The sequence below is a fragment of the Pleurodeles waltl genome, chromosome 1_1 (genome assembly GCF_031143425.1).
Source record: "Pleurodeles waltl isolate 20211129_DDA chromosome 1_1, aPleWal1.hap1.20221129, whole genome shotgun sequence".
Taxonomy (NCBI): domain Eukaryota; kingdom Metazoa; phylum Chordata; class Amphibia; order Caudata; family Salamandridae; genus Pleurodeles; species Pleurodeles waltl.
This window is the reverse complement of record NC_090436.1, coordinates 254,751,917-254,779,092: the sequence shown is the minus strand read 5'-3', so window position 1 is coordinate 254,779,092 and position 27,176 is coordinate 254,751,917. Positions and strand designations below refer to the sequence as shown.

At 42.3% G+C, this 27,176-nt stretch overlaps 1 protein-coding gene across 2 annotated transcripts in view; it reads left to right on the top strand.

Annotated features, from left to right (window-relative positions):
- C1_1H5orf34 (chromosome 1_1 C5orf34 homolog) overlaps nucleotides 1–26,160 on the top strand; it is a 236,186-nt gene extending 210,026 nt beyond the window's left edge. Inside the window, exons 9-13 of one of the 2 annotated variants that reach the window (XM_069221520.1) lie at nucleotides 9,120–9,290; nucleotides 9,640–9,764; nucleotides 21,174–21,260; nucleotides 21,969–22,009; nucleotides 25,735–26,160. In XM_069221520.1, coding sequence (XP_069077621.1) covers nucleotides 9,120–9,290; nucleotides 9,640–9,764; nucleotides 21,174–21,260; nucleotides 21,969–22,009; nucleotides 25,735–25,928 — 618 coding nt within the window. In that variant the 3' untranslated portion in view covers nucleotides 25,929–26,160. The remainder of the gene's footprint in view (nucleotides 1–9,119; nucleotides 9,291–9,639; nucleotides 9,765–21,173; nucleotides 21,261–21,968; nucleotides 22,010–25,734) is intronic. The other variant, XM_069221526.1, reaches the window with a different exon arrangement.
- Nucleotides 26,161–27,176: the final 1,016 nt, after the last annotated feature.

Genomic DNA, 27,176 nt, shown 5'->3' with positions numbered 1-27,176 from the left:
CTGTGTCATTCCGGCTCGCCTGTGCATCGATCCGGTGGGGGGTGTGCCGAATTTCCGGTTGCTACGCTGGCGCTGCATTGATCTTCTCGATGCGAAGTCGGCCTCGTCGTTCTGCTTCGGCATGCGGTGAAATTTTCACTGCGGTGCAGGCTGGGTGTCGTTTCTGGTAGGCTGTGCATCGAATTTCACCGCACAAGGAATCCTTCTTGTAGAGATGAAGTCTTTTTGGTCCTGGGACTTCAGGGAACAGGAGCCAAGCTCTATCCAAGCCCTTGGATAGCACTTCTTCACCACAGCCAGGGAGCAGCAAGGCAGCAGGGCAACAGCAAGGCAGCAGCCAGGCAGTTCTTCTTGGTAGTATGCAGGTTCCGGTTCAGGTTTCTTCTCCAGGAAGTGTCTGTGAGGTAGAATGTCTACCCCTAGAAGTGTCTAAAGTCTGTGGTTTTGGGTCCTCTTCTTGTACCCATGTTGGTCTTTGATGTAGGTTTACTTCAAAGAAAAGTCTTACGTGTTTGTGAAATCCTGCCTTTCCGAGGGAAAGGCCTCAGACACACACCAGGGGGTTGTAGTCTGCATTGTGTGAGGGCAGGCACAGCCCTTTCAGGTGCAAGTGACCACTCCTCCCCTTCCTCCTAGCACAGATGGCTCATCAGAATATGCAGGCTACACCCCAGCGCCCTTTGTGTCACTGGAGAGAGGTGCAAACAGCCCAACTGTCAAACTAACCCAGAAATGGAATCCACAAACAGGGAGAGTCACAAAAATGGTTCAAGCAAGAAAATGACCACTTTCTAAAAGTGGCATTTTCAAACACACAATCTCAAAATCAACTTTACTAAAAGATGTATTTTTAAATTGTGAGTTCAGAGGTCCCAAACTCCACATGTCTCCACAAGCATAGATCTGCTCCCAAAGGGAATCTACGCTTTAATCATGTTTAAAGGCAGCCCACAGGTTAACCTATGAGAGAGATAGGCCTTGCAATAGTGAAAACCGAATTTGGCAGTATTTCACTGTCAGGACATGTAAAACACATTAATATATGTCCTACCTTAACCATACATTGCACCCTGCCCATGGGGCTACCTAGGGCCTATCATAGGGGTGTGTTATGTGTAGGAAAAGGGAAAGAAGTCGAATTTACAGTTTAAAACTGCACACACAGACACTGCAGTGGCAGGTCTGAGACATGATTACATGGCTACTTATGTGGGTGGTACAACCGGTGCTGTAGGCCCACTAGTAGCATTTGATTTACAGGCCCTGGGCACCTCTAGTGCTCTTTACTAGGGATTTACCAGTAAATCAAATATGCCAATCATGGATAAACCAATCAACAGTACAATTTACACAGAGAGCATCTGCACTTTAGCACTGGTTAGCAGTGGTAAGCAGTGGTAAAGTGCTCAGAGTTCTAAAGCCAACAAATACAGGTCAGGAAAAATAGGAGGAAGGAGGCAAAATGTTTGGGGATAACCCTCCAAAAAGGGCCAGGTCCAACATAAAGATTTGTCGGTTCCCATGTTGTATTCCCTTGCACAGTTTGGGAAGTTAACAGACACTGTTCCCATGTTTTGTTTAATTAAAAACTGTATAAAAACTCTGGAGTTTCAGCTGTGTGCTAGAGAGGACTGTTCTATGCAGCCACACGAAAAGTATGTTGGTATAGGTGCACATTTCCACAGACTTGCTGTGGATACAATGCAGGGTTCTATTAGTTCTGTCGTAACAGCATGCATTTACTTTTAGTTTCAATTTCTACAGTTTCCCTGTGCTAAGTATTATTAGGATAATTCCTTGTCAGTTTTATAAAGTGCATTAGTTTACAAAGATGAATTGTAATTGCAACATTGTGATATTCCTTGAGTTCTCAAAACCAGCTGGGGCCCCACTTAAACACATCACCGTGCAAGAGTCTCTATCAGGTGTGTTGCAGTTTGTGTACTGTCTATATGACCTTGTGATATAGCACATAGGTGGGCCATTGAGACCCTTGACCATGTTTACTACTCTGTGAGCCTACAATCTATCCCCTTAACTTTGAGGGCCCAGGAAAATCGACTGCAGGAAAGGACAAAAATCCTTTTGACTTAGAATACAGCAGAGTTTGAGCAGTGAGCCCATTAAAGAACTGGAGGTTATGAAGAACATCCGGTTTGAAATTAGAGAAGCCTCCTCACATTTCTGGTTATAATAGAGACTTCTAAATACAGATTCCTCACCTAGTGAATATACCCTAGTACCAGTCTGGATCTGGAGAATTTTCAACAGCAATTCCGTCGTGCACTGGTAGGTGGTGTCATGCAGCTCCACATCGGGTCCGTCCAGGATGTGAAGTCGGAGCCACCTCTGTGTGCTGGCATCAGTTACTTTCTTTTTGCTCCTTCCATCGTGGATCTGGAACTTGTTCCTTCATATCTGTCAGAATCAGTACAGAGACATTTTTTCCAAATGTTTCCACTATGCAGGGGACATGCGCCCACCTAAAACAAAAGGTTCGAACTGTGTAAGGATTGCCATAAGTAAATGAATGAATCAACGAGAGTTGCCATATGTAAATGAATGAATCAATGAGAGTTTCTTCTGTAGCGCATAACTACTCAAAAGTGTTCCGGCACTTTCGGCAACTAGAGATGAAAAATAAACAAGGAAGTCTCACCATCACTAAAGTTTCAATAAAAATGTTCTCAGTTCTTTCTGAAATGTTGTTTCCTTCATAATAGATCTCAGATGGTCAGGATTCTGATTACATATACTGGTCGCTTGACCTGTAAAACAGGAGCTTCCTCTGCATTGTTTTTTAAATCAGGGAACCATGCCTCTATCTGCTGTAGGCACAGAGGGTCTGCCTGCTTTGCCACTATAATTAGGAGGGTAGCTGAAGTTTTATACCTGACGCTTGCCTCAACTGAAGTCAAAATTAATATTCTTACAGTAGTTCTGTACCCAAGACAAATGACTTAGAAACCTCTACTGCCATTTAATGAGGCACTGACAAATACACTGCTGGGCATCAGGTTGAAATTAGTATCTTGCCCGCTAATGAAAAGGCAGTTTGCAAGGAGGCACAGGGTTGCGTTAGCGATCTCTCCCTTCCTCCTGCAACACACATCTCCCAAAAGGGAACAGGCATCCACTAGCCAATTGAGCCCCAATGCGTTCCTCCCCACCCTGCCAGACAGAAAGTCGAAGCGCATGAAGAATTTTTCTAAACATTAAGGTTCGTTATTACCAGCTGCCTTCTGAGGAGATATTCACATGCATTGAGGGACATGGTTGCGTACATCTAGCCACCTGTTCCAGATGACATTCGCAAAATCTACAGCACCTCATTTATCATGACCACGGCGCAGCGAAGTACTCTATATATCTGGCCTGGACACAACCAACTGTTTGGGTACAGCAATCAAGAAAAGCAAGAAAATCTGGCTGAATCCTGCAAATACAAGCAAGATTGTTCTTGGATTGACTTACTTTTGATTCAATTGTTCTATTGGCTGATTTTGTAAATATAAGTGTATTGGTATTTAAATGGACCCATTGTTAACTCATTTGTTCAAATAGGTTGGCTTTCATACCAACAAATCTCAACGTTGTTGAAATATGGTTAACATGGGATGTATTTTGAAATGGATATAATCATGTTAATTAAAGAAGTTGTATTTGTGCCTGCCACATACTAGTTGTACTGTTTGTTTATCTTTTGTTTCTTTTTGTATTTGATTATCTTATTGTAATTTTTTTTATTGATTGTAGATCCTTGAATCCGTCATAATGGACAGCTAAACACTTGTATATTCGTGTGCTTCACAAGTTGTTTTTTGTGAAGAAAAGCTTGGTGCTTGGGCGCTACTCTTGGATCTGGTCCACTGGCTTCTCCAGTGATGTCCAACAGTCTTTTATGGACATGCCATGTGATGGCACCTGTCTCGTTGAAGGCAAAGCACATTCTACACCACAGCCCTTCAAGGACAGTAAAGTACAGCCTGCACAACAGTTCCCCCACCAGTTTTACTCATTTCAAGGCTTCAGAAGAGGGTATCAGGAGAGGCAATGCCCACACCAACCTCAGCAACAACAGGCCTCCAAAGTCTTTTGAGGTAAAGGCCGAGAAGCTGGCAGCCAACATCTCCATGGAAAACATACTACCCAATCCATCACTGCACCTGCTGCAAAAGCACTTTAATTTGTCTGCAGCGGCACACAATCACCGGTGGCATCACCTTTTACCTGTCATGGTGGAGGACAATCACATCGTATCAATGGGTGCTCCAAATTGTGGAGAATGGTTACTCCCTCCCCTTCCTGTAACGCCTCTCGGATTTGCCTCCCACGCCCCAACACCTCATGGAGGACTGCTTGTCCATTCTCCACAGACAAGTTCAAGCTCTCTTGGCTAAGAGAGCAATAGAAAAGCTGCCAACATCAGAGATTGGGACTGGCTATTATTCCTGTTATTTCCTGGTGCCAAAGAAGCTTGGAAGCCTTCACCCCCATCTTAGATCTTTGCCCTCTGAATTTCTTACTTCGGAAGGACAAGTTAAAGATGCTCACCCTGGTCCAAGTTCTGTCTACACTGGAGACTGGATGGTAGCAATGGATTTTCGGAAAATTTCTGATTCCTCATAATATAATTCCACAGATGTTAGCTGTGGATTCAGACAGGCCAAGAACACTTACAGTGTGCAGTGCTCTCCTTTGGCCTCTCAATGTGTCTTGGGTGTCCAGGAAGGTGATGCTGGCAGAAACTGCCCCTATGCAGAAGTTGAGAGTACCAATCTTAAAGACTGGCTTTTGAATGCGGACTCACCATAGACAGTTGTAAACCACCTCCAAATGACAGCCGACCTGTTGACATTGTTAGGTTTTTCGATCCATGTGCCAAAGTCACACCTGACTCCTTTTGAGAGTCTCCCTTTCATTTGAGTCATCCTAGATATGGTGCTCTTCTTTGCCTTTCCTTCGCCCTAACGAATCCAGGACAATTGGGCTATGATTCTGAGGTTTCAACCTTTAACCTTGGCCTTAGTGAGAGTGGCTCTGAGGCTTCTTAGTCTTTTGGCCTCCTACATCTTGCTTGTGGACTATGCGAGGTGGCCCACATGGGTCTGAAGTCTAAGCGGGCTCAGCACCAAGTAAAACTGTCAGATACCATCAAAGGGTTGGAGAAGACTATGACACATCTGCAGTGGTGGCTACGCGACCACAGTTGGACCACCGGCAGACCCCTCTTCTTACCCCACCCAGAGATAACAATTGTGACGGATTGCTGGGTTGAGGGGTTCATCTGGGAGAGTTGGAAATCAGAGGTCTCTGCATCAGTTTGCTGGAGTTGCAGACAATTCACTTGGCATTGAAAGCATCTCTTCTGACCTCAAGGTGGAATGAGTGCAATTTCTCACAGACAACACAACCACCATGTGGTACATCAACAAACAGGGTGGCCTGGGTTTGTGGGTCTTGTGCCAGGAGGCCCTACATCTTCGGAGTGGCTGAACGCTCAGGATATTCCTTGATCTTTCTGATCTACCAACACCTGGCAGAGTTTATAAGTGCCAGGATGGCCAAAGTAAGCCCATATTACCTAGCAGATCATGAATGGCATCTACACTTGGAGGTTGCACAGGGCATCTTCCAACAGTGGGGAGAACCCTGACTTGATCTATTTGGCACTACAAAGAACATGCACCATCTACATTTTAGCACACTGCAGTTTCTAAAACAGTTCTTCCAAGAAGATGCTTTTCGCAGGGTTAGAGCTTGGGACTCCTACACGCCTTTCCACCCCTATTCTTTCTGCCTAGAGTGTGGAAGAAGTTCAGGAAAGACCGGGCCCAAGTCTTCCTAGGGCTTCAGACTGGGCGAGGAGAGTGTAGTACCCAGAATGTTAGGCCATGAGCATCTATCCAGTGGACCTCCTTTGTACTCAGCAGGACACCCAGCTAAGCACAACCTACACCTTTATGTGTGGCGAACAACAACAGTTGGTGGCTTTCGGCCTTCCTCCCGAAGTAGTGGTTTAATCCTGGCTGCCAGGTGTCCTTCCACCAAAACAATCTGTACGGGACTCTAGTTGAAACTTGTTGCTTAGTTTTCCTCTAGTAACGTTCAACCTTTACAGTCACAATTAGCTGATTTTTTTATTGATCTCTTTTTATTGCCCAGCAAGGCCTTGTTGTGGCAACAGTTAAAGGTTGCCTTTGAGCCCTGTTGTGATGCGTTTTTTGATTACCTGTTGCTCCTTCAAGCTGGATAAGTTCTTCTGCTCTTCCCACGGTTGGTGGGACGAAGGAGTAGTGTGGAGGAGGTGTGAAAGTCCTGGCACTGGTTCTCAGTCACAGTGCAGATCGGCTATTGTCAACAAGCGGCCTGTCTCCTCTGTTGACGATGTCAACCAGGTCACCCTTCTTACTTGTTCTCAGAGGTTCCCTCTGGCATACGGGGTCGCCTGTATACCACCACATAAGTGCTACAGCCTGCTTGGCATGGCAATCCCTTTATAGCGGTCCCACGTGGCACTTGGGGTTGCAGGCTTTTCACTGCACATGGGAGATGACCCAGTCAGTGCAGTAATGATCACGGCTCACTTAACAGCACCCCTCCTCTGGCATACAAGGGTGGCCAAATTTTCCTGCCCACAGACAATGACCCGATTGGAGCAGCATGATACCAGAATAGCATTCTGGCATAGTTGTATTTATTAAAATCTGCAGTTTTTTTCTAAATTGGTGTGGGATGTTTCATGTGTTGTTTTCACTCTTTTACCGTTTGTGTGCTGCATAAATACTTTGCCTCTAAGTTAAGCCTGACTTCTTTTGTGCCAGGCTACCAGAGGACTAAGTGACTTTTGTGGTTCACCCTGACAAAGATTGTGGTTGTTCCTTGAGTGGGGCTTCTACTCCCTTGATAAATAACCCAGTTTCTTGCAGCACGTACTATGAGGTGTAGAATGGCTTTATGTTGGACAGCACGCTGCTCCAGAACCGAAGTTCAGTAGTTAATCTAGTGGTTATTGAGACAAGTGGTTTGCTCTCAAGGAAACCATGCCATGTATTTACTCTATGAGATGGGGAGATTAGATATTGTTAGGTTGCAAGGATATATCTTTCAAAGAGATTGTGATCTTTGAAATTGAGGAAGGTTTGCAGAATTACATGAATAGAGATTAAGGCAAACATGCACTAGTTGGTTGTGAGAGATTGGCCATGTATTAGATTGTGCTTAGATTTGTGAATTGTTTTGTGTGGCTTAGTCCATCAGTTTCTACTGAGCATCCAAGAAAATAGTTGGTCATTTTTCAAGTGTAATTCACGTTGGTAAGTAGTTTGTGTTCTTTGTTAATTCATACCTGCTGAGGATTTGTTTTTGGAGGCGAGATGATTTAGGACTTCTGTCCAGCCCTTATACTTTGGCAGAGGGAATAGGCTCATGTGGGATACAGAACTCAGACCAGGAGGAGAGATCCATTTACAGAGTTTGGGGCTCAGGCTACCTAATGTTACAGAGGAAAATAAATTGAAATGCAATTGAAATATTACAGTTTTGAGGGGTAAGACCAATGCCAGCACTAGGCAGCATTTCAGATAGCGTCTAATTGTGGGAATACACAATGAAATTAAGCTCCAAGTTCCACTTCCATTTAAGTGTCAGTTTTGGTTTTATTCTTCGTTACCAGGACCTACCTATGATGCTCCTGGCTTTGTAATGTTTCTAGTTTTGCATTTGTGTGTTTCTGTAGTGGGTATTGTTGCGATCGTTCCTTAATGCACTATTGTTATCTCTTTTTTTCTACCCTCTTTGATTATATTTTTTACATGATTCTTCTTGATAGGATACTTTGTCCCTATGGTGTCCCTCGTACCCTACATTGTCAGATTCCTAAGTTGTTTACCTTTCTAAGTGGAGAACGAGCTAAAAACTGAGAACTGTTTCCTTGAGATCACTAGCATTCCCTCTGATATTTGTTGAGAGTTCCGTGTGAGAGTTATGTGTGGGTGAAGAAACCAGAAGACCATCCACATCAGCCTGGGACGACTTCTGGTAGCCATTGACGCACGGCACCCCTCCCACCCCAACAAACTACGAACGCAACCTCTGCGTCATCTTGGATTCATCACTTGCCATGGTCCGCCAAGTCAACTCAGTCACATCCTCCTGCTTTCACATACTCAAACTTCTCCGGAAGAGCTAAAGATGGATCCCAAAGGACTGCCGCAAAACCGTAACCCATGCTCTGGTTACCAGTAGACTCAACTATGGCAACACCCTCTATGCCGATACCACCCTGAAGGATCTCAAGAAATTACAGCACATCCAAAACACCTCCGCTAGACTCATCCAGGACATTCCCCGCCACTAACATATTTCCAGTCACCTGAGGCTGCCACTGGCTCCCTATTGAGAAGAGAATTAACTTCAAGCTCCTTGTCCACGCTTACAAGGCCCTCCAAGAAGTAGGACCCGCATACCTCAACCACTACATCACCTTCTACTCCCCCACCAGACCTCGCCACTCTGCTTAACAAGCACCAGCCACCGTACCCCTCATATGGAATACCTCGTCTGGTGGGAGATCCCTCGCCTATCTCGCGGCAGAGAGCTGGAATCCCCCTGCCCATGCACCTCAGGCAGTCACCATTGCTACTATAATTCAAGAAGGACCTAAAAACCTGGCTCTTCGAATGAAGCTCAGAGGACAAACCCCCTTAGCGCCTTGCGACCCTTACGGCTGAGTAGTTGCGATTTATAAATTTGATTTGATCTGTTCACTATGACAGAAAATTAATACTTCGCTCTGACATGTTGCAGTAGCTGCACTTCTTGTCATGCTTTGACATTAGTATGAGGTATGGCTGAATATGTGTTCACCTTTTGTTGCTTTCAAACTGTCATGTGATAGATATGAAACTTGACAGTAGGATAAGTTGGTTTGTTCAGATTGTACCTTTGTATCAAGTGGATGGACTGGCAGGCTGTGAAGCCAGGACCTTCAGACACAACTAAACACTAGCGGTGAGCTAGTTTTCTGGAACTGTGATTTCCTGTTGATTCTTCTTGGTTCCAGTAACACCTGTAGACCTGGTTATAACTAACGTAAACATTACATTTCACTTCAACAGGTATCTGCTGGTGGTCGCTCTGTGGAACATCCAATAGTTTTGCAGCAAGCCATTATCGAAAACTTGGGAAGATTTTCAGCTTATTCTGATAACCGAGTGATTGCAAACTTTTTTGATGGCTTCACCCTGCACATGATTTGGAATTTTACTCAGTACCTTAGAGGACCACAGGTATTTATTCTCAATTGGGCAAAACAAATTCACACCAATACTAAAGGTTATTAATGATAAAGTTTCTGCTGCTATTATGACTAGAATTAGAATTTCTCCTACTTACTCGTCTTAAATATCTTTGTTTGTAACATCGGTGACGTCTTCACTAAATCATTTAAGTACATATTAATTTTTAGCCACTGCGTTTAGGAGATTAAGTGGATCAGAAAATGCAGTTAATATGTTGTGTGCTTATTTGCATTTAAAACAGACAAAGTGGGCATTTTTATTGATATATTTAGAAGTTGACGTGTACTTTTATACCTTTGTTGCTGCTGAGAAAGTATAATATCTACTGTTTTCAAAGGTGGACACTGCTATCTTACCAACTTCTCGAAACCCTCAAGATGCGACAACTGGTTGGTGCCAAATAATTTTTCCAGATGGACATAACCAACTTATCCAAATAGAATTCCCAGGCTCCTTTGAAAGGTATCCAATGAAAATGCAGTAATTATTAAAGAATATATTTTATTTAATCATATATATTTAATCTTATCAGGTTATTTCTATAGTGCAGACCTGCCCCTGGAGACAGTGTGTATGATACATAATAATGGTAGAGACACCGAAGAACGAAGTCTAACTGTAGGTGCTAGCCCATGTGTACAATGCTGGTCAGGCAAGGGGGTCGATTAGTAAATTGGTGCTGGGACCGGATTAGTAAATCAGAGGAGCTACAGTGAAAACCGTTTGTGGAGTTCTGTGTTGAAGGACATACTTTAATTTGTCATATTGAAGTCCTATCTATCGGTAGAATAAAACAAGTACATGAACATAGTTATGCCTTTTTATTTCTACTTTTGATTAGTTAATTTGTGTTAGAGAAAGAAACATTTGTCACAGTGTTTTTCAGAAAAATTTACATTCCTTTACAAATCAGAAGGAATCGTAAGGACTGTTCAACTTTTGATAGTATTTCCTTGAATTTTGTTTTCGTTGGCATGTGTGTTTTGTAAGTGGTTATCATAAAGATGATATCCAGAACTTGCTCATTATATCTATACAATATGGAAAAATTACATGTTCTAAAAAGTACATTTAGCAAATGATGCCCCCCAAGCACATGCTGTATTTTCCACTCTGCTGTATGTTTATTTTACCTTTGCCCTCTAATTGCTGCTACCTTGTATCATGCTTATGGATCTCTTTCCTTTGTCTTTACCTTTAGAATAGTTGTGTCATGTGGAAGGTACTTCCGTGTTTCATTTGCTAGAGGTGGGCACTGCTTTTCTAAAGTCATCCTATATAAATGCCTTTTGCGTATTGTTAGTTTGTTACTCTATATGTCATTATATGTTATATATGTTTCTATATGTGTTTAAATTTCAAAATTAAAACGCATATAGTTTTCCAGTTTGCACAATCCAGACTTTTTAACTGAATTCCTTAGCTTGAGGCTACTCTGACTGAGGCTTGGTTCTAAAGGGACCATACAATCAAAGTATATGGCTTAATATAGTTGTATCAGTCAGTCAATATGTTTTCAGTCAGTATGAATAGAATGGCCATTCTGTTAAATCTAGCTGGCATATTCCCAGCATATCAAACAAGATTAGATCCTCAGTTCCATCTTTCAGTTCTTGGACATTGTAACCATTTCACCTCCTACCCTGTCGTGGTTTCTGCTTTATGAGTACATTTATAAACACCGATGTCCATACATACTCCCTGTTGGAAATGGCTCTATCTGCAGGGTTATCTCAAACATTTTGCCTTTCTCCTCCTTTGTTCCTTACCATTTTTGTGTTGGCTTTAGGATTGTAGGCACTTTACCATTGCTATTCATTGCTAAAGTGCATGTGCTCTCTCCTCTAAAACTTGGTATAATTGGCTTACACTTGTTTGGCTTATTTAATTTACCTGAAAGCCCCTTTTAAAAGGATGTACCATATACCCAGGGCCTGTAAATTAAATGCTACTAGTGGGCCTACAGCGCAATTGTGCCACCCACTGAAGTAGCCTGTCAAACTTGTGTGAGACATGCCACTGCAGTGCCTACATGTGCAGTTTATGCCACATTGACTTGGCAAGTCAAACTACTTGTTAATGCCTAAATTCCCTTTTTACTACACCTACGTCACCCCTAAGGTGGACCCTAGATATCCCTATGGGCAGGAAGTTGTGTATGCAAAAGGTAGGACATATACCTTTATGCTTTTACATGTCCAAGTAGTGACAAACAGCCTATTTTGTTTTTCACCACTGTGAGAGCTGCCCCACTCATAGGTTTGCAGTGGGAATTCCCTTATATATGTATAAGTGGTAATTTCTGATCAGTGAGGTATGTTTGGAATGGTAGTGATAAGTGATACTTACTGGTGTAGTTGGATTTTACATTACTATTTTAGAAATGCCGCTTTTAGAAAGTGGGCATTTCTCTGTGCTCATAACTCTAGTGCTTTGCAGCCTGACTACAATCCATGTCTGGGGCGGAGTGACAGCTCCACTTGGTGCATACTTTCCAGACAGCCATAACGCAAGAAGGGCTGGGTATGCCAGAAGAGGTATCTGCATATTGATAGTCATCGTGGGCTGGAGAGAATGAGAGTCGTTCACACCTTATAAGTGGTGTCCTGCCCTCACACAATGGACTGATTACCCCCTACTTATGTATGGTGACAGGGCTGGGTTGAAAGGAGTGTTGTGCTTCACTTGAAAGGGTACCTTTGTAGCTATCCCCTGAACAAAGGCATTTTTGGAGTATAAGTACAGGGGCTCTGCCCGCATGTGTTAGAGCTGAGACTGAACCTCTGCCAGACGGACTGCTAGACCACACAGAGAACTCATAAGGACTGCTTTTCTGTTGTTGCCCTGCTGCCAGCTGTACCCTGATATTGGACTGCCAAAGCGCTGTGGTGCTATCAGGAAAGATCTCTATTGGAGCTGCTAGTTTTACTGTGCTGTCTGCCTCACCCCTACTGCCTGCTTTATGCCCCCTCCAAGTTCCTCCCAAGGAGGCCATGCAGGACTTGCGCAGTTTCCTGCTCCTTGGTTTGTCTAACTCAGAGTGTGAAGAGCGCTTTCATATTTATTGCATTAGCGCAGGGTGAGTGCTATTCTTAGCCCCTTGATACTCCTGCGAACTGCGTTTGAGGTGCTCTCTTGTCTGGACCTTAATCAGTGTGTGGTTGGCGCTTAGTAGACACGCTATGGGCTCGGTGGACAGGTTGCCCAAACGTCTGCCAAAGTCTGAGAGCTGGTGGATCAGTCTCTCAGCCGGAAACACCCTCTGGATTCCCCTGGCAGCTTGCACAGGCAGTCTGCTGCTGCCTCATCGGTCCCTCCACTCATCAAGGGGGATGTTCCTGTGAAGGAGTGTGGGGGACCTCCCACCCTATAGAAGGTTCATCCTGCAGGGCAGTATCCTGTGAAACCCAGACATCGTGTTCCACTAAGTGAGGGTGCCCGGAGTCGGCGATGGCCCTCCAAGATGGGGAGGCCATTCACTGAATCTGGACTGCACTCCTCAGTGCGGGTGCTTCGGTGGGGGGATTTGAATCTCCTGGGTGCTCTCCGGTGTGGGGGAGTGTTGGGCTTTGCGTCGGGCAATTCCCCAGAGCCAGGAGGCTTGCTTAGAAGTACTGTATTTCCCCTAGTGGGGGAGCCCTCAGCAGCCTTTCATTATTCTACATGCAGGGGACCTTGCGAGGTCTCCCCGCCGAAGTGGGAAGTGTGTGTGTGTGCCCTCCCCCCTACTCTTGTGGCAAACCTTTTGAGGGGGCATTCACCATATAGCTTGCAGAACGGAAAGGAATCTTCAACGGAGGTCCCGTTTATACCGAGCCTAGTAATTTAGGCTTGGAAACAACTTACCACATGACATATAATAAAAGCGCAGATGCCCGATATCGATGAGTTGGTTACAGTTGTGGGCGGTATTGGATGATTCTGTGCCTTACTCATTACCTGATGCATCGGAGATGGATGTATCTTGTTTTATGCCTTAGACTGATCAGGATAACAAGTACAGTTTCAGGGGCTGACTCATATACATGGTAATATTCTCTTTCATGATGTTTTGCAAAGTAGCAGTTGTTTCTTTACTGCACTTACCGTGATATTTTGATAATTGCCTAGTTGACTAAGTAATTGCTGATTTATGTCATTTTGGTCTGTGACTTGTGCATAATATACTTCATATTTTTATGGTGTCACTGGAGTGTGTGTGTTGTGCACACACTTTACACATTGGCTAAGCTATCAAGGGGGTGAGCAGGCGTCATCTTCGGTGTGTTAGTCTGACTAGAGTAGTGGGTTCTGCCTGGTTGAGGTGCCTACCCTAACCAACCAGAAACCCCATCTCTAACACTCCCTTTCTCACAATATATTGTCCTTTTTTTGCCTCTGACTCAGGAGCTGCAAGATTGGCCAAAGCAGGGTTACTCACTGTATCTGTATTTAATATCGGAAATTGTAGGGTATCATTTTGGGTGGGCCTGTTGTAAGGAAATGATGGCTTCTTTGGATTCCATCAACTTTTTCATGGCCCTCAACTATATGTGTTTTGTAGCGCTCTCATATTCAAGGAAATAATTTTAGCTATTTTTTATGACTCTCCCTTGATTGCTCATCTACGTACTGACACTAAAAATGACATTAGGACATTGCCATTAGTAGTGGGATTCCAACAAAGGGACACTTACTTGGAGAAACTGACAACAGAACACTGACATGAACAAACTGGCACTGGGAGCCCTGGGAGATTGACACCGGCACACTGCTATTTTGTCATTTATATTATGACACCAACCCTGGGCACAAACTGGGACATCAGGACGTTAATACCAGGGCACCTAACTTGAGGCACTGATACATGGACACAAACTGGCGGGCAGCTACTGACATTGGTAGTTGGACACAAAATTTGATATAGGAACAATGACTCTTAAATGATGACAGTGATGCAAAATGACACACTGACACTAGTCTAAAGACGTGGAGACACTGATGTGCGATACTGACATGGAAATGCTGATAAAAAGAACCAAACATTGAAATAGAGGCATATACAGATAGAGGACTGTATTTGGGGGATACAGAACATTGGAGCCAAAGAGGTTTACCTTTGAGTACATGGTTAGTATGTTTGGGGTTGTGTTTGTGTTTGTATTTGTATAGTGCTAACTTATCTTTTCTACCTTCAAGTTTGCTGCTGTCAAACTTGGGTGGAATTTGTTTATCGGGTTATGTAGGAGTTCTGCATCTGATGGGTTTCAAGGTAATGTAGCTGGTCTTGAAAGTGATGTGGGTTTGGGGAGAAAGCCAGTGCTGTTCCTTCAAAGGTGCAGTACTATGGTCATACATCTGCAATCTTTTCACAAGATGTGTAGTAGTGTTTAGGATGCTCTTCGGGTGTGCCAAGGTAATATTGGGGAGGCCATTGAGTAGAGCTTTGCGTTCACTCAAGTGGGAGAGGGCTAGGGCTTGTAATGTTGTCAAGAGGTAAGATTCAGATAGGAAAGGTTGTCACTTTTTCATGAGCAGGAAATTGTACCAGGCTGATTTGATTTTTCTGGAGGATGTTTTCTTTGAAACAGTGGTCTGTGTCAAGGAAGTATCCAAATGAGTTTGCACTGGCAGTAAGATGAAGTGTGAAGTTATCTGGGATTTTCACAGAAAGCCAGATTTCAATCTGAGAATGCTTGGTGCTGTTAGTGATTGTGAGGAATTCTGCCCTTGTTATGTTTAGTCTTAGGCAGGTGCTTGACATCCAGGTCTGAATTTGTTCAGGCATATTTGAGTTATGAATGTCTTAAGATGAGTAGAGTTGAATATCATTGCCCTATTGATGGATTTTGAGGTTGCTATCAGTGAGAATGATCCTCAGAGTCTCTGCAGAGTTTGAAGATTATAAGGGAGAGCACAGATTCATGTGGAAAAATGCTCAAAGATCCCATTTGTTTTGGTTGGTGAGGGAAGAGGAGAACCTTTGATGCGTAATTTCAGAAAAAGTCATACATGTTTCCAGGATGAGGAACGGGGTTTGGTGGTGAATTGGGTTGAAAGCTGTCAAGATGTTGATCATTTCTAGGAGAGAGGCTTGCGCTTTTCACTTATTAAAATGACCTCATCCATTATTTGAAGGAGGACCGTCTGTGTGCTGCAGCGTGGTCTGAAGCTGGATTAGTAGCCTTGAAGAATGTTAGTCTTCTTAAATTAATCCTGTAGTTTAGTGGAGGCTGCTTTCATGATGATCTTTCTGATGAAAGGTGGATGGATTATGGGGTCAGAGTTGTCAAGATTATCAGGGTCCAGTGTAGGTTTTTTTCATCAGGGGTAGGAACTATTCTTTTTCAGGTCATCTGCAAGGCTTTCCTTGCTAAGGGAGGCATTGTCCATGCTGAGCAGGTGTCACAGGGCATTGCCGTGAATATGTTTGACTGTGGTTGATAGTAGAATGCTGTTTTGTTGAGGTGGCCTTGAATGAGTTGCTCAGTCAGCAAGTGGAGGTGAAAGCGGGATTGGAGGTAGACTGGATTTCATTTTCAAGTTGTCATGCGGGACTCAATCTTGTTGATCTTCTGTAAGAAGAAATTATTGATGGTGCATTTGTCAATTGACCTAGTGGTGGGAGAGACTAGAACCCGATTAGCACAGTTACTGACAGCATTGAATTGTGCTTTGTTCCGGTTAGCTGCTTTGTTGATGGTAGTCTTGTAGAAAGGGCCTTTACTGTGGTGATCTACATGCCAAGCGGAGTGCTTTCAGCGTTGCAAGATCATGTTTTTATGTGTATGCTGCATTCTACATAGTTTGTCAGGGTACTATTGTTATACCTTGAGCAGCGTATTGACATTGAGTGTGGGCAGGAAGAAGTTGGAGAGGTTGACAAGTTCTTCAAGGGTGTCCGTAGTTAGGTCTTTTTAGGAATGGAACACATGTTTTATCGGTTTGCCGTAGGGCATTAGTGTTGAGTGGAGGATGTAGAATGAGATGAAGTGGTCAGTCCAGCAGAATTTGAGTCTTGTATTGAATTAAAACGTCTTAATGGGATGGAAGGTGTTATCGTTTGAGTAGAAGTGTTTTGTGAGGCTCAGCTTAATGTCTAAAGTGCTGAACAGAGTGGAAAGGAACTTTTGCATTACCTTTGTGCTATAATCACTCAGATATTTGTCTTCAAGGACTGTGTAGTGAGTAAATTGAATGAAGGTAGAGTAACTATGTCTGTGATTATCTCTGTAAAGCACTTTTGAGGTCCAGGTGATTTGTAGGTAATTCTGTGGAATGGCAGGTGAAGAAGTAAAATGATGTGCGTTACCGGGACACTACATGTGCAAGGCAACAATGATTTGCGGATGACTGCGAGTCCTCCTGATTTGTGGGTGTGGTCAGTTTGTTGGATGATAGGGATAATATGGACGAGAATACCAAAGATGTTTATAAAAGAGTCAGCAAACCATATTTTTGTGATGTGATGATATTTGCTAAGCTGGGAACATGGACGCTTGCAGGGATGTATTTTTATTAGCATGAGTTAGTGTATTTGTGTGGGTGGATTGACAATTGTTCTGGTAAGGAGAATGAAGTCTTGATTTTTGCTCCGCAGGTGTGGTATGCATGAATGTGTGGTCTGTTTGTGACTGCTGGTGTGGTGCCTCGGGGCGGGGGTGCTGTTCTGACATTAGCCTTCCTTGACCTGAAGAGGTCCAAACAGGCGATGGCCTTGGCTTTATAAGCCGTTAATTTAGTGTATCTAAGATCGAGCATGGGCAGAAAGTGTGGTTTAACAAGTAGAGTGCATGGGTGGTACCACTATTGTGCACAAGGTCAGCTGGGGTGTGCGTTGAAGCCCTGGAGAGCTGCACTGTGATTGTTTTTTATCAGCTGGTGAGAGGTGGGAAAAACAGGGAGCATCATGGGCTGGCAGTTCTGCTGCTGTGCATGGAGATGTATGGGCCTTTGAGGAAAATTCCATTGTTCTGCCACCAAGATCCCAGTTCTTTTATTGTTGATAACAGGCTCATGCACCCAAAACATATTTTCCTGGCTGCAGGCTTACCTACATCCACTATCCATATATGCTAGGACTTAAAGTAGAATATTAGATTATCCTGGCCCTAGAATAGGTGGGACATGAGATCGGCTAGATTTATGAATTTATAATAAGTAAATGTTTTTATGTGGATAGTATGCATGTTTAGGAAATATCTTGCAATGGATATTCTTTCAATTGTTTTTGTTATTTAACCTATTCATAGGGAACTTTTGTGCACCCAAGCCCTACCAAATCTAACCAACTGATCTGACTCCAGAATCCCCTTTCTCCCAAAAAAAAAGAAAAAAAAACACAGGCATTTAAGTTGACCCCCATCTCCTATGAATACGATAATGCATCTCATCCAGTGTAAGCATTCTTACCCAAACTCTTACAGGGACAGCGTATTTTGGAATCTCAGGTCAAAGAGGAATGAAGATGAGAAGATACCACAAGAAGAGAAGAGGAGGAGTTGGATTTGGCTGTACTGTTACTGATTTGCTCATTATGGTGGTCATTCTGACCTCCAAGGTACCGCCGTCAGAACACTGCACCGCGGTCGAAAGACCGCGGCGGTGATTCTGACATTTGCCCTGGGCTGGCGGGCGGCCGCCAAAAGACCGCCCGCCAGCCCAGGGCAAATCAACCTTCCCACTAGGATGCCGGCTCAGAATTGAGCCGGCGGAGTGGGAAGGTGCGACGGGTGCAGTTGCACCCGTCGCGTATTTCAGTGTCTGCTGGGCAGACACTGAAATACTTTTTGGGGCCCTCTTACGGGGGCCCCTGCCGTGCCCATGCCATTGGCATGGGCACGGCAGGGGCCCCGCGGCACCCCCTACCGCCATCCTGTTCGTGGCGGGAGAGCCGCCATGAACAGGATGGCGGTAGGGGGTGTCAGAATCCCCATGGCGGCGGAGCGCGCTCCGCCGCCATGGAGGATTCAGACGGGCAGCGGAAAGTCGGCGGTACACCGCCGACTTTCTGTTTCTGGCCGCGGCTGAACCGCCGCGGTCAGAATGCCCAGCGGTGCACCGCCAGCCTGTTGGCGGTGCGACCGCCGACCTCCGCCATGGCGGTAATTACTATGTCTGTTCTGCGGGAAGACTGCCTCAAGAGTATATTATTCGGTTTCTGTTGCTGTTTGCTATTGATGATGTTTCCACCGGCCTGTCTACTGAAGAGCAGTGGGTGAGGTCCCTCGCAGTCTGTCTCATCTGTGGTTGTGATCATTCCGTTTAACCTGAGACAGGACCTATCTAAACTAACATTTTCCTTGCACATAAAGTATGTGGCTGCCTTTACTTCTCTTCTTTGATGAGCCTTGGTAATTGTGTAAAGGATGGCTTGTATGAACTGCCTGCTCCTCTGGTATTTCGTTCGACCTAATTACCACCTGATAATGTAAAATTGGACTTGTACGACTCACGGATTGTCCCCAGATCAAGAAGCACCAGAATGCCTTATGCATGCTCCATGTTTGAATTTGATAGCATCTTGAATCAGTTAGGAATGCAATGTGCATTTCTCAAGAGTTTTCAAAACCCTGAAGAGATTAAGTAAACATAAAAACTGCTTCAGATTCTAGAGTGAAAAGGCATGCTCATTTTCTTCCTCCCAAGATGATGGTTGTCTTTAACATCTTCGGCATGTGGCGGATAGCAAGTGACATTCGGGTTCCTCTTTTAAGCATCTCTCCTGGTTTGGTGCTGCAGCAGGCAACATTGGTCACGTTCTCTGTGATGACATCGGAAGAAACATTCTTGATCCAGTGGAGATATTTCTCGTACGTGTCCTCCCTCTGAACAAGGGGATCTGCGGCTCCACAGGCAGAGACTGTAAATGGCGTTCCTCCTCTGCAGTGGAGTGAAACTACATCTCCACACTGCCTTCTTGATCAGACAGCAGGTCTTCCTTGCATAGATGGACACTGTAGCATATTCATGACTTTGCTCTGACAATGGAATGCAATTTGATTCACAGCGGAGGAGAGTAACATATTGCGCCACTGAAATGTGACTAGGAATCTGAGCTGTTGGACTAGATGAGGAGAAATAAGCCATTCAACTGGGATGTCAGCATCAGGCTACCTAGGGTACATTGAACATGCAATACCTTGAATCATGTAGGTACTCAAAGAGATGAGATTATACCACAACATTAAAGTTGACGCTAGCAGATCTCTTGATACATTAGCTAAGTGTTTTGTGACAATCTGACTGTTTCTGGACTGGATCCTAGATCAACCTACTGTACTCCAGTTAAAAAGCAAAACACCGAGTTTTTCATTCGCCCACGGTACAGTGCACTGCGTCTCACCACATAGAGGGAAAACATAGAGTATTAGTGTCATGGAGTGGGTGAGGGCCTTACAAACAGCCACTGCAGTCAGTATTATGCCTTTGGGACTTTGAACTCAATCGAATCACCTTCAAGTGCCCCAAAAACTGTGGAGAAAGCCAGCAGTTGTTACTTGAAAAAAACTACCATTTTGGAGAGTCCTGGTTTTTCAGAGTATGTTGAAATGTGCTCAATAAATACAGATTATCTACGGCAATAAAAGATAAAACGGACCGGCAGTGTTTTGTTAGCCTATTCTTTTGAGACTGCTGTATAGATATAGGTGTGGTGTCTCTAGCCTGGCCACTAGTCATTTGGTATTTGGCTGCAATTGTTTAGTTTTGCATGGACCATCCGTGCCGAGCCTTTATCAACTTTTTAATGTTCTGATTCATTTTTCCTCTGTGAAACTCATTTCTAAGATCAAATCCTTGAGTTGAACTGGGTAGTTGGTCCTCTGCAATTTTTTTCTAAGCATTTAGGCAAGTGAAGATAGATGTTTTCTTATAGTGGAAGTTGAGACTACCCACACAATAGCTCGTGAACAATGAGTCCTGCGAAGTACCAAAGCTCGCACGTTAGTTTCTGGTTGAGGTTTTTAGGTAGTTACTGGTTGGTTTGTAAGCCAGTGCATTTGGTGCAGGTCTGATATTCAGTTCCTTATTTTTCAAATTATGCATGTCAGGGAGCCTGGGCTCCATACAGGTGTGCTGTCTTTATGTGGGCACAAAGAGGGGTTCCCTAGCCTCTTCACACTTTTCATGGGGAAGTGCTTTCTTCAGGCCTACTGCCAAGACACGGGGATGAGCAGGGTGCACAATGCAGACATCTCAAACCCCATCACACTCCAGGCCTCATTTCATTTATCAGCAAGTGAAGGACGATGACTGTGCGACATCTCACAGCTGCTCATTTCCACCAATCACATGTGCAGCTTAGCAATGCCTGGTGCAGAATCAGAGCTCATACTCAGATTGCCCCAGCGTGACCATGTACCCTCGAATCATTCTGTGTAATATGAGTTTACTGTAGCAGAAACTCCGTAGATCATTTTGGAAGAGCCGTATACCTGTTTCAAGAGTTAAACAAGGTGCTTTCTTTTCCGTGCTAAACGTTCCAATATAAGAGATTAGCCTACATAAAGGCACTATACAGAAAGCTAGAAATGCAGTTGGAATTGCTATTTTCAGGTAACTTTTTAGGACTTTTCGCATTGATATTCTAATAAAACTTGGAATAAGTGTGATCAGATTATATTAAATAACTGTATATCAATAAAATAGTGGGCAGTTACATTTTACACCATGCATGGATAGTGCATTACATAGGTGTTCGCTAAACAGAAGATACTTAAAGTGGGGATTCTGCATATCTCCAGGTGAGCATGATGAAACCAGTGTTTAAAGAGGTTGGTAATACTTGGACGAGTAACTTTGTTCACAATTAGCAAACTTTTATATTCCTTGTGCTACGCTCAGAAAATTGTTGCTTAGGTAAATAATATGTATTGTCTTTCAATACCATAGCTATGTGAAGGCAGTGATTGCATGGTGCCAGGGGCTGCACGTGAACTTGGAGAACAAGATTCCAGTCTCAGAAACGGAGGAAAACTGGTAACTTTCGTTTTTTTATGCCCTCTTTATTACAACACCCATTGCCATAGATCTTCAGTACAGCTCAGGAAGTCAAACGAAAAAACACAGGTATGTTAATTTTGCTTAACTGCAGATCCCATTAATAATCCTCCAGAGTGGCCTGCCAAACACATAGTTTTTCAGGGGTCATAGATGGTCTCTTGCCGGGGAAGGAGGTAGCAACAATGAACCCAAGTGAATTAAATCCCCCTCTATCGTGCAGTAATTAGGTGACTTTCACTTATCTATATCCTGCTCGGCGAGAAAGGCTTAAGTGTTTCTGTTTCGTTTCTAATTAAGCTGCTTCTTTAAAATAATTATAGATTTTCCTTGTAACATGTTTCCTTCTCCATACTGAAATTGTCAGTGTATTTTGCAGTTTAGGATGGTGAACACATTGTGTGAAGGGTTGAAGGAGGCCACGATTTTGTGTGAGAACTGGCCTTGGGTTAGGACTATTGATTATTGGATATATTTATATTGTCTGAAGACCACACTGTATTGATCTCTGATTATTAGAGTACATCAGGCCAGTCTCTAACCGGGCATTATTATAAAGGTAATAATGTTTCATTAGAGCTGATACTACCTTATTAGCTAATTTGCACAATGTCAAAGATTTTTATAACCAAAATATACAGGGTGCCTTATTTCTAACATTTATCAATTTTTATTCTCCCTTAACAGGTCTGTTATGGCTGAACTTGAAAAAATACAACGATTTAATTGTATCTTTTCAATAAAAAGTACATGTGTTGTAATCATTTGCAGTATAATTATATTAAGTAAGACTAATTTGTTATAATGTATGTTATAATGTTAATTCCAAATCACTGAAAGTACTCTCAGATCACTGGAATGAGTGAAAAACAGAGGTTTATGCTAGTATACTAAAGCTGCATCCACCACAGGACGCCCTGCTGGATCATCTGTAACATAATCAACGAACATACAAATCACTGAGGAGTGAAATGCAGGTTCTCAGCAAGATTAAGATGGCAACTCTAGCAAGCAAATGAATGTTGAACCTACAAGCCTGCAGGTTGTTTTTAAAGGAGAACATGTCGGTTATATTTCAAAGGTGATTACATTATTTTAGAATATTGATGATTGACTGTGGAATGATGCGCAGTTTCAAAGTGATTGTGGGTGAATCGTGTGTAAGCTTTCAGAGACAGTTGTGTTTCTAGTGATGTCTGCGTGTCCCTTCTGAGGCTTCTTCTGTTTTCTTGATGAGCAAGGAGCCTTTTCTAAGCTGAAAAGTAGGTGAAACAGCCTACATTAACAGAATTAGGATATTTAAAAACGTTAAAAAAATGAGCGCCCTTTTTCACTGAAGTACCTCAAGTGAGAACACATTCTAGCCCCATTTTCAATGGGATGTTTTATCTAGTTATGTGTGTGCGTGGACGTCGTGTGAAAATGGGGGCGGTTGATAAAACAGAGTATGTTAGATTCGTTTGGGGTACATTGTGAGTAAGGCAAACGTCTGAGATTAGTTATGTCCTGTCCCTGCACTTTGCGTCTGTGACATTTTAGGTGAAAAATTGATCAAATCCGATTAAGTATACTGAAATAAACCAAGGGAAATGCACTCAGAATTAAATGTATTCACTGACTGCAGATAAACATAAAATATTTTAGTTAAGTAGACAATGTGTGAGTAAGCAGACTAGCTTTAGAAATTACCTAAATAAATTCATAAAAAGGAACTAGTTTGGAACGTTATAAATAGGTGGGCCTATCACCCCGGGGAGCACTGAGTGACTTTTTAAGATGACAGAATTCCGAGGTGACTTGCAATAAACTTTTTAATGTAGAGTTGAATTTCATATAATGAGTGTTTCTGTTCTTTCCTTGAGAAGGTGACAATGTAGCAGTAGAGCGTTTGGAGTGAGAACTTCACTGTCTACCGGTAGGTTTTCTGATCCTCCGGTCAGTAGAAATGTGTTGAGTAATGCTCCATGCAGCCTTCCACAGAATGGCTCATCTTGACCCTTTGCTTTTGTGCTGGTTTTGCCACTGAGCAAATAAACTGTTGACTCTGTAGTCTTCCCTCTCATTTGGTTGGGGAATGGGAGTTGAACATTGGGCTTAGGAATTTCAGGGAGTGCCTTCTAACAGCAGTAGTAATGTCTGCCCCTTCTTGTCTGATGGCCTGTCTCCGGCCTTCTCTACCAGCAGGAGTGCCAGCAGGAGGCAGGGCAGGCAGGAATAAGTACTGCTAGAAATGACTGCTGTTAAGGTTATGGAGAGTGCAGAAGGGGAGCCCTGGAGTTGGCTCATGAAGGTAGTAAATCGGATATGCAAAGCCCTCTTTCACCTCTGTCAGTGGGAGTTGCAATCAGCAGAAGTTTCACGGACAAGCCCATGAGTGAGCTGTGTGTCTACTGATTGCAGAAGAATTACAGGGCTCCTACCTCCAAGCGAGAGATAGAAGGGAGCCTACAACATGGTGAGATGATTACAAGGAGTGTTCTTGATGTCACTGGTGTGGGCGTGTCCAACCTTATATTTCTTTTGAGAATTGATTTATAAGGTGACACGTATAGGCTAACCATCAATTACCCTTAGAGGTCGACAAGAATCTGTGGACTCAGCTAGGAGTGAGATAACACCCTAGCAATCAACATCAATGAGATTGTCAATAAACATCACTTTCAATGTTGGAGTCAGTAATTTATACGCACATGTGACCATGAATCACCACACCTGTTTAATAAAGTTCAAACATCTATTGTCCTTTATATTAACAATGCTAAGATCACATAAACAAAATGCAAGACCAAATTATAAAAATACAGAAACAATACAGGCTGACCAAATCTTCGAAAGAGTCTTAACATAGACAGAATATTTATCAATAAGCATTCATGAATCACCATGCAGAAAAACAATAACGGATGAATGATAGACACAGCATACATTTAGTTAACGCAGATACAATGTTTACAATCAATTTATATGAAACAGTAAAATTTAGATTGTAGCATCCTTAGCTAATACTCTAATTCGACAAGCATGTTTGGGCTTCATGCAAAAAGAAAAGCATACAAAAATTAATTTGGAAAACATCGGACTATGGCGCTAACCAAAAATAGCAGTTGGGTTTCTAAAGAGAGAAAACAAAAAAATCATCAAGAAAGACAATTGCACATTTGGTTATATCTCTCCTAAATGGATCAGCAGGCAGAAATGTCTTTATCAGTGGAGCATCTTCTGGTCTTCTTTATTGGACAGTGACATAATAGGGGACAGTTCAGTAATGTTTGGCCTTAATGCATCTGAACTGAAAATGACAGAAATCTAAAGTCACAGCACATCATTACACTAGCAGAGTAAAAGCATACTCCAATGGCAGCTGAAAACTGCAAGGCACACAAAAGAACTGCGAAGAACTGAACTTACATGACCTAATTTTGTTATATTAAAGTCATAGTAAGCAACTAGCTAAGCTTCTATTGGTCAGTCTATGGGGTGGTTTAGGTCATAGTCAATTACATTTACTCCATGTTTCAGAAGTATCTTTTCTTCAATTTCTGCATTCACGATTGGCTCATCTTCTCCCACTGCAGTCACCCATTTCCGCAGTAGAATACAATTGTTGCAGGTTATACAAGAGCCCTTAAGACTATTATTCCTGGGTACGCATTATCTTGCAGGAAGACAAACAAATGTTACAACATAAGAACATAACTTTTCCACAGTGCGTAAGTCACACACAGCACGCTTAGAGAAACATTATTCATAGCGTTAACATTTTTAAACATTGCCTCTGCAGCTTACTAAACATGAGGCCTTTTTAAAACCAATGTTAAAACATGAAGAATAAAACATTTCATAATATTTAAACAAACTATTAATCCTTTTAATATATATTAATATTAGTTTTTCAGTACATTTAATTATGAATACACAAAATAAATTTTCATCAGTTTTTCCAAAACACACGTTCTCAATAATATTTAAACACATTATTTCACTTATGTTTTAGTGACATAATTGTTTATTTGTAATGTTTGCACTCTAACTCTATCAGTTGTAATATACTTTGCCAATAGAATAACAACGTAATCCTCTTACTTGAAGTGCATTACAATGTCATGATGATCCTATACTTTTTAAAAAAAAAAATTCAGTCAGTGATAATTGTATTTGACTGTAGTGACCTTAGAAATGCCTTTCATGTCCTCCGCCACTCAAAATGGCAGTAAGAAAATGCCATGAGTTTTTCTGCTAGAAGAATCCGTCTAGTGCTGAGTTTTGATTCCTCCCTTCATACTCCGGAGAGATCCCAAATATTAGAATAATGTGGTGGGGTGACAGTAATGAGTTTATTACAGCACTTAAAGATTCATTTTCGCATATATTCATCAAAAACGTTTGTGGTTTGAAAAATTTCTCATTATTTTTATGTTATATTAATCCCTTAACACACTGCTTCAAACTTCAGTTTTGCTAGAGCACACCCATCTTCCAAGTAATACATCTGAGCCAAAGGAAATCGAGCACGGAGGCACCAACAAAAGCACCTTTCAGGATGATGCAAGCTTACCTGACGTGGGTGACATCTCGTCAGTTTTGGAAAAAACATCAAAAGCCATACAAGATATTGACTTGCTCCTTTCGTCCTCAACTAGGAAGTGAACAAACAACAAAAGATCAATCCGTGAAATTCTGAAATGTATAAACACTAATTCTGTTGGTGATTTTGGAACAGTGTTTGTGTTCAAAGAAACTTCTATTCTCATAAAGCAATCAGATTTAGTACATGGGCATCGCACTTGCTTCTCTGCTCAGTGAAATTATTCTGCGGACTATTTTGGCTAAAACATCGAATGTACTCAAGAGACTGTATCCCCCTTCCTGTTCTACCAGTAAAAAAAAAAAAAAAAACAGTCTCAAATAACTGCTACTTATGTTATGATCTTTACGTATTTAAGAAGATTATGTATTTTGCACTAGACATTATTTTGTCTTAACAGTCGAAAAAAAATCACACAGTGACCTTCCTTTCAATATAAATGTGGCTTTGCTTGCACAACCAAGATAAATGTGTTGCTGGAACTGAAAAGGTGTTGCTTATTGCAATTTATTATATCTGGCTACAGAAAACATTAGATGTGTTGAAGACAAGGTGTCGCCAGTTCCTCAAGTACAAAGACAGAGAGAGTCCCCCTCATTTCCATTGGCTTTCATTTGTTTTTTCTTAGATTGTCATGGCTTGTCCATCAAGACTGTGACATTTTGTGGGTGGTTACAGTGTCCTATTTGTGTCCCCATTAGGTTTTGGTGGTAGACTATCAAGTAGTGCTATAATATACATAATCTCCACGACATTTGAGAGGCAGTGTGTTTATATATATATATATATATATATATATATATATAGGTTTTGGGCATCTGTGCAATTTGGATGCATTAGCCTCTTTTTAAAGACCTATTTCTATTCACTGATTGCCCTGATGCGTTCATTTGTTTTACTTTACTGACATTAATTGTGGATAGAGTTAGGTTTTGTTTTTGCTCACAAAGACAACAATCAAATACTTGCCTATTGTGCATGTTACACTGTTACTTTCACATTGTTTTTGTACACTACATACAATTCATTGGGTAACAAAAATGACAAACAACCACCCGACATTAAACAAATACTCTCTTCACACACACCTTGAACTTTCCACTAGTACTCAACTTTTTTTAAACATACCAAACAACTATTCTTTATCTCAATTCCTTTGACAAAACACTACTATAACAAATTACTGCAATCCTGTTGCAGCTACCGCTCTTGCACTGCTGTGTCATATGTAGTAAATGTATCTCTTTCAACTTGAAAAACATCCTCTTTAACATACAGATGTTTGCATTTATTAAATGTATATATCATAT